Here is a 7,812-nt window from a genome sequence, read left to right as displayed (position 1 = left end):
AAAAAAAAAAAACAAAAAAAACAAAAAAGACACAAACCCTGGAACCAGACTGAGTGACTTAATCTTTCTGAGCCTTAAGTTTCTCTGCCCACAAAATGAGGATGATGATAAAAGCATCCACCTAATTGAGCTTTTATGAGGATTAAGTGAGTTAACACATGTAGAGTGCTTGGAACAGTTCATAGTACATAGTAAGAGGCCAGTAAACACTGGCTTTCTGTGTTGTTGCTACTGGGTGCAGTGGAAGAGTGCATAGACAGAAAGTCGAAAGCCAGGCCCAAAGGGAAGGAGACAGGCAGGTGGCTGAGCAAGAAGGGTAGCCGTGGCAGGAGGGCCTCCTCCCTGACTGGCACTGCCTACTGAAAGTGCTGCTGAAGCAGGTTTGGAGTGGGAGGAGGTGGGGTGGGGACAAAACTCAAGGCTGACCAAGAGGGCGAACAGGATGTGCCATGCCCTCTCCAGCCACCAGGTGGCAACAACACATGGGTCTGCAGCTTGTTTTGCCTCTAACGACCTACCCTGGACATGGCTCACACCCAGCCCACACAAACATGTCACCTTCCAGCCTCACCCCGGTGTGTACCTAAGCCTGCTGACCTTCCAGTGCTTCTATTGGCGCCGGAGCCACCAACAGGCCCTGCTCACTAGACACCAGTGCAGGGCGCAGCTGGGAAGCACACCTGAGGTTTCTTGCCTTACACCAAACTTCTCCAGAGCCGCATACTCCATGTCTGTCTGCACACCCCTTCCCTCCCACCAATTCCTGGAATCCCAGAGGCTGCAGGAGTTGCTGCAGAGCTCAGGGAAAGGTGCATGTCTAGGCACTGTCACTGAAGTAGGTGAATGTGCCAGGTGAACCTTGGAATCAGCCGCAAAAAGGGGAAGCAGTGGTGGGCCCCTGGCTCCAGGGACAGGGCAAAGGACACTTTGGTGACTAAGTCAGGCATTTATGGCCAAAGAGGCATCGGTGGGGGCACCAGCTGGCAGTCCCACTTCTCTTGCCCACTTACCACTTCTCAAGTCATGGCCTGGCCTTCAGGGAGGGAAGTTTCCTCAAAACTCAGAAGGAACTGAATTGGTTCTGATTACCAGAGTTAAAGACTGCAAAAAAAAAAGGGAGGCCTTACACCAAATCTGTTAAACGTGTCTTTGTTATTCCTCCGTCTTGCACCCAAATATCTTCTGAATAAGTAAACTAAATGCTCTGCTACACACAGTTCACAACACTAGGGTACTGCAGAGGTTTACCGGATCCTGACGCTTGCCCCCAAGTCTAATGGGAGATGAGTAGAGCACGGACAACCCCAGTGACGTAAGTCAGAGTGTGACCAGGTGTTCCAGCAGCTCTGGCTGAGGTGACTAGGGGAGATGAACACCACCAAAGGGCCTTCACGTCTCACAGGGAGAGCAAACAAGAAGCTGGTGTGTTTCTAGGAGGCTCCATTCTTTTGCCACTAAAGGACATTCAAGTTTAGGATATAAATAAGAATCTACCTAGATCCTAGCTTAATAGCCTCACATACTGTGAATTAAGCTACACTTAACTTTCATCTGGGCCTTCCAATGATACATGAGACCTGGGGAAAGGCAGCCTGTCCTTGTCTAATGCCAACAAGGGGAGCAGTCACAGCCTGATGAGCCAGAATCTCAAGGCCCTAGGGCCTATTCAGGCCCCTGCCTAGGAGGCCCATCCTGGCTACCTGCCTGGAATTAGAGATTTACTCCCAATTTGTTAGAAATTGGACCAGGGGGCCGGGTGTGGTGGCTCACACCTGTAATCCCAGCACTTTGGGAGGCCGAGGCGGGTGGATCACCAGAGGTCAAGAGTTCAAGACCAACCTGACCAACATGGAGAAACCCTATCTCTACTAAAAATACAAAATTAGCCAGACGTGGTGGTGCATGCCTGTAATCCCAGCTACTCGGGAGGCTGTGCCAGGAGAATCCCTTGAACCTGGGAGGCGGAGGTTGTGGTGAGCTGAGATCGCACCATTGTGCTCCAACCTGGTCACCAAGAGCAAAACTCTGTCTCAAAAAAAATTAAAAAAAGGCCAGGGGCGGTGGCTCACGCCTGTAATCCCAGCACTTTGGGAGGCCGAGGCGGGTGGATCACCAGAGGTCAAGAGTTCAAGACCAACCTGACCAACATGGAGAAACCCTATCTCTACTAAAAATACAAAATTAGCCAGACGTGGTGGTGCATGCCTGTAATCCCAGCTACTCGGGAGGCTGTGCCAGGAGAATCCCTTGAACCTGGGAGGCGGAGGTTGTGGTGAGCTGAGATCGCACCATTGTGCTCCAACCTGGTCACCAAGAGCAAAACTCTGTCTCAAAAAAAATTAAAAAAAGGCCAGGGGCGGTGGCTCACGCCTGTAATCCCAGCACTTTTGGGAGGCCGAGGCGGGCGAATCACGAGGTCAGGAGATCAAGACCACGGAGAAACCCCGTCTCTACTAAAAATACAAAAAATTAGATGGGCGTGGTGGCGGGCACCTGTAGTTCCAGCTACTCGGGAGGCTGAGGCAGGAGAATGGCATGAACCCGGGAGGCGGAGCTTGCAGTGAGCTGAGATCATGCCACTGCACTCCAGCCTGGGTGACAGAGCGAGACTCCGTCTCAAAAAAAAAAAAAAGGAAAAAGAAATTGGAGCAGGGGCTGGGTGCAGTGGCTCACACCTGTAATCCCAGCACTTTGGGAGGCCAAGGCGGGGGTGGATCACCTGAGGTCAGGAGTTTGAGACCAGCCTGGCCAACATGGTGAAACCCCTACTAGAAATACAAAAAATTAGCCTGGCGTGGGTGGTGGGCACCTGTAGTCCCAGCTACTCAGGAGGCTGAGGCAGGAGAATGGCATGAACCCGGGAGGCGGAGCTTGCAGTGAGCTGAGATCATGCCACTGCACTCCAGCCTGGGTGACAGAGCGAGACTCCGTCTCAAAAAAAAAAAAAAGGAAAAAGAAATTGGAGCAGGGGCTGGGTGCAGTGGCTCACACCTGTAATCCCAGCACTTTGGGAGGCCAAGGCGGGGGTGGATCACCTGAGGTCAGGAGTTTGAGACCAGCCTGGCCAACATGGTGAAACCCCTACTAGAAATACAAAAAATTAGCCGGACGTGGGTGGTGGGCACCTGTAATCTCAGCTACTCAGGAGGCTGAGGCAGGAGAATTGCTTGAACCTGGGAGGTGGAAGTTGCGCTGAGCCCAGATCGCGCCATTAAACTCCAGCCTGGGTGACAGAGTGAGATTCTGTCTAAAAAAAAGAAAGAAATAGGAGCAGGATCCACTTCTAGATATACAGAGAATATAAAAATACATTCACTTTATTTTAGAAAAATGAAGACTCATAGAGTAAGCTTATCACAAACTGGCCTATTAGGAGTCACAGAATTCACAGGAAACCATTTCTGAAGTCCAGGTGCCTGCTGCCACCTCTCCAAGCAGGCCAGAGTCCAGTAGAGAATGCAATTCAGGAAGACAGCTCCTCAGAGGGCAGGGAGGTTAGCGACGGAGGCCACTCATATGGAAATGTCCAGTGAATCAATGCCGGGGAAGAAGATCAAATTCTCTGGGGCTGACCACAACTGTGGGGGTGGATAAAGACAGTGGATAAAGACAAACCACTGGCCTGTACTTCTCATTTTCTGTTTGTTCATTTCACTGCTGGAAGGTGACCTCTTTTCCCCTAATCTTCTTTCAACCCAGAGAGTTTAAGACTTCTCCAGCTCAATCCTAATCCACCCCATTTCCGATGGTCTCTACTCCTGGAAGACCAGCCCTGGTGGCATCTCTTCCTCCTGTCCCTGGGCCAGAATCTGCTGGAGTCAGGGTCTGCCGGGTAGAGGCAAGTCCAGGTACTGACTGTAGTGGTTTGCTACTGAAGTCTTGCTTGCTGTCCTGATCTCTTTACCTAAAGAGATAGAATGAATAACTGCTTTAAAATGCCCTTCTTCCTCAAGCCCATTTGTCACCCAGCAGAGTTCAAGCTCCTCAGTGTGGGAAGAAATGGGATCCCCCTTCCCCTGCTCAGGCTCCCCTCCTCTCCCCATTTTGCCATACAAAATTCAGGGCTGATGTGCATAAGAGCTTGGAATCCCAGATGATGGCAGGGTAGGGAGACAGGATGGCCAAGGGAGGACCAGACTGACCTGGTAGGTCCTGGGACTGCCACTTTCCTGGGGGGCTGCAGATTGCAGCGAGTGGCACCCATGACAGGAAGATTTGGTTGCTGGGAAACAGGAACTTCATGGGGTTAACAAAAGAAATGAGTTAGCAGCAAATTTAACTGACCTCGAAAAGAAATACTGGATGAAGGGAGCGAGTGTGGGATTAGTACTCTCCCCCGTGACCATGAGGTATTTGAAAACTAAGACTCAGACTCTGTCCAGCCCCATATTCTCTCTGTAACTCAGTCTCCCCATCTTCCAGTTGAATTGCAATGAGGATGGCAAAAGTGGTCACTGTTGCCAGCTCTGGGAGGGTGAGGACATGCTGGGCAAGGGCAGGAATTCTTCCTCCTGACCTCTTACCCTTGTGTCCACTTTCCCGCACTCTGTGTCCTGCAGCGCTTGGTCTTGGAAGCCCTTTTCGAGTTGACACAGAATCCGGAGGTAGGGCACCTCTGCCAGGTGGCACACTCCGGCTGGTGAGTGGCATTCGGCTGGCAGGCCTGGGGATGGCTGAGGGAATGGGCAGTTGACTGGAAGATTTAGCAGCTGCTCCCTGTGGCCGGGGCAGGCGTTGAGAGTTGCTGGTAGAAGGCTGTGGGGCCAGGACTGATCTGACGGGGGTGGGTGGGCCTGGTGGAGAGGAGTGGAGAAATTTCAGAGTCAGTCCCACCAACTCCCCACTCCCACTCACCCACAACTTGGCTGCTCAGGTGTCCTCACTGGCTGCTGCTCTCCCACTGGGCCCGGCTCTCCCCCGGACTGGGGGAGTCGATCGGGTAAGAGGAGAAGATGCTGGGCTTTTGGATGCAGGGAACAGATTGCAAGTGGGTGACTCCTGAAACACAAAGAGAGAGAGAAAAAAGACTAGAGTGGAAAAAATATCTGTTCTGTGGCTTAAGGAATTAAGAAATAGAGGTGGAGAGTTGTCCACATCCCAGTAAGGAAGGGTAGAAGTTAGCTGCTAATATCACCACAACCATCACTATTGCCCATACCATTGATTGAGTTTATTATAAACATTACAGAGCTTATACTCAGACACTGTGGTAAGAGTTTTGGTTCTCTTTTTTCATGGTTCTCATTTCATTCCAACGATTCTAGATGTAGAAACACTACCCCCGTTTTACCAATAAGGAAACCACTCCCTGCCTGGATCATGGCACGCACTAGTCTGGGGCACACCTCCAACTCAACCCTCTCAACTCACCCTCTTCATGTTGGAGGGCCTCTTGCCAGATGTTGTCCGGAGAGCCCTGACTGACCCCTTCCTATCACTGCTCCGGAGTCGAGGCGTCAGGCTGCTTGGGGAGGGGGTACTCCGAGCCAAAGAGTTCACAGTCGGCAGCAGGTCTCTGACAGGACTGTCCTTCAGCACAAAGGTCTCCCGCCGAGGACTGGGCTTCACTCGGTGAGGCCCCAGGCCCTCGCTTGCGCTCTCCCGCTCCTGCAGGGCACACTGCTCCAGCTGGGCGGCCAGCCGGTTGGCCTCATCGAGGATCTCCTCCAGTTTCTCTGGGCTGAGGGGGCCTAGGCTGAGCCTCACACCCTGGGGGGCAGGAGCCACGGCATTTGGGTCACTTCGGTGGGAGAGGCCCCGTCGAAGTGGTTTCTCTGGAGTCATCAACACTGTTATGTCTTCCTCCTCACGGCTGAGAAACAAACCAGGCATCATGCCCATGCAAAAGAGAACAGGAGATTATGCAAGGGAGACTGCACAAAAGCCCCACAACAGAGCCAGGGCCATGACCCTAGGCCCTGATGCCCATGCCAGCTGTGAGATGTGGTCTCTGGGTGATGAGATACCTGGTTCTATGGGGCCTAATAGGCCTTTAGCATTTACGGACATCAGAAACGATGCCAGGATGGAGATGCAGCAAATCCACTTACCCTTTTTCTTAACACCCTGAAATCTAACTCCAGCTTCTCCCTTCTCTCCCCACTACCAGTAGTGTCACAGAGGCCTGAGTCAGCCAGCCGCCCAGCAGCCCCAAGTGCGCCAAACCTTGCTAAATTACCAACCCAAGCCCCAGAGGCCAGTAATTCAGCAGTAAGGGGTTAGAGACAAAGAGGTACTGTTAGAGGAAAATAAGTGGGATAAAGAGGTGGTACCTGTCAGATGGTGACAGCCCCCCAAAGTCCAAGGTCTCATCCACAATAAACCTTACATCTGAAGGGGAAAGAAGAATGAAGGCCAGTCATGGGTTCCTGATGCAGCTCTCCATCGCTGGGTCTCACTCCTCCCTCTCATTCTTCCCTCCCTCCTTTCCTTACCTTCCTCCAAATCCTCCATGTCCAGCCAGCAGGAGCGAGAGTCCAGTTAGATCTGAGTTGGAGAGAAACAATACCTTTCCTCAGTATCCTTTCTGCCCAAGTCTCGCAGCTAGATTCAGGGTGCAAGCCAGGGGCGGGGGTCACGCTGAAGGCAAAGCAAGCACCCAGGAGTGGTACCTCCCGCATAACTACTACTGCTACCTCCAGGAAAGATACAGAGGGCTCCCCCAACTGCCCAGATTGCCCTGGAGCCGCCCCGCATCCTGGCCTCTCCTCACTGGGAGCGGTCTGCACGCCTCATCTTCCTCCCCGCCACTAGCCTCAGGGTTCTGCACTCCCCAAGCCACCTTTCCACTCCCCTGGCGTCACACGCAAAGCACACCTCCAGCCCACCCTGTTTCCACTTCCCGCGCCGTCTTACCTTCCACGCAACAGGCTTTCTCCCGCAACCTAGTCCCGGGAATCAGCACCGAGGGGGCGGGGCTCCTTTCGAATCTCTCAGGGCCCACCCACTCAAGCCACACGCGCACTGTGATTGGTGAATCCTCAGGGGGCGGGGCAGCGGAGCTGGCGGCCGGAAGTCACTCGATGGGGGCGGTGGGAGAACCGTTCCCAGAAGACTCTATCCCGGGCGGCCAACGCGGAGCCGAGGGTTGAGGCCGCGAGTGCGCGTGCTCGCGTGCCCGGAGATTCTCTTTCCCACAGGCAGATGGGAGCAGAGCGCGGCTGGCCGGGAGGAAGAAACGAACACACGAGTATGGACCTCGCGTCCCACCCCGCTCCCGCTGCTGGGCCGCCGAGCCCCCGGTCTCCAGAACGGTTGTGCTGCCTAACGCGGCCCCTAACCGACGCTCTACGGGAGGAAATTCGTTTTCTTGGGCGCACTCACTATGCAGGCGCCGCATTGGCCAGGGTTCCTCAGTTGAGGGTTTTTTCCAAGTTAAGGAAGCACCCAAACACTTACATTGTAGTTATATTCAGGTTCTTAAGAAGTACATCATCCATCGCCTCTTCAAGAACCTGAGGCAGCTGAGGTGTAAAGAAAGCAACGTCACAGCACTTTGGGAGGCCGAGACGGGCGGATCACGAGGTCAGGAGATCGAGACCATCCTGGCTAACGCGGTGAAACCCCGTCTCTACTAAAAAAATACAAAAAAAAACTAGCCGGGCGAGGTGGCGGGCGCCTGTAGTCCCAGCTACTCGGGAGGCTGAGGCAGGAGAAGGACGTAAAACCCGCGAGGCGGAGCTTGTAGTGAGCTGAGATCCCGCCACTGCACTCCAGCCTGGGCGACAGAGCGAGACTCTGTCTCAAAAAAAAAAAAAAAAAAAAAAGAAAGCAACGGGCTTTTCACCCAGGCAGGCTGGGGTTCAAATTCAA

General features: G+C 53.2%; 1 protein-coding gene across 1 annotated transcript; it reads right to left on the bottom strand.

Moving 5' to 3' along the window:
- Positions 1 to 3,290: 3,290 nt before the first annotated feature.
- On the bottom strand, positions 3,291 to 6,934 carry PSRC1 (proline/serine-rich coiled-coil 1). The gene is made up of 8 exons (XM_011948133.1): positions 6,817 to 6,934; positions 6,435 to 6,486; positions 6,273 to 6,330; positions 5,371 to 5,812; positions 4,884 to 4,998; positions 4,524 to 4,793; positions 4,143 to 4,236; positions 3,291 to 3,904 (listed from the first exon to the last, which is right to left on the bottom strand). Exons 2-8 carry the CDS (start codon positions 6,451 to 6,453, stop codon positions 3,901 to 3,903), a joined length of 1,002 nt encoding a protein of 333 aa, XP_011803523.1. The 5' UTR covers positions 6,454 to 6,486; positions 6,817 to 6,934; the 3' UTR covers positions 3,291 to 3,900.
- Between the last annotated feature and the right edge of the window lie 878 nt (positions 6,935 to 7,812).

The sequence above is a fragment of the Colobus angolensis genome, unplaced genomic scaffold (genome assembly GCF_000951035.1).
Source record: "Colobus angolensis palliatus isolate OR3802 unplaced genomic scaffold, Cang.pa_1.0 Scaffold273, whole genome shotgun sequence".
NCBI lineage: Eukaryota > Metazoa > Chordata > Mammalia > Primates > Cercopithecidae > Colobus > Colobus angolensis.
Note: the sequence above shows the minus strand (reverse complement) of the source record. Positions and strands in the feature narration are given on the sequence as shown.

Bases quoted from the DNA above. Each gene is read 5' to 3' on its own strand.
- PSRC1 (XM_011948133.1), bottom strand. The intron at 5,813-6,272 runs GTACCACCTCTT...TTTGTTTCTCAG, and splicing joins GGGCTGTCACCATCTGACAG to CCGTGAGGAGGAAGACATAA. The intron at 4,999-5,370 runs GTGAGTTGAGAG...TTTGTGTTTCAG, and splicing joins GGCCCTCCAACATGAAGAGG to GAGTCACCCACTTGCAATCT.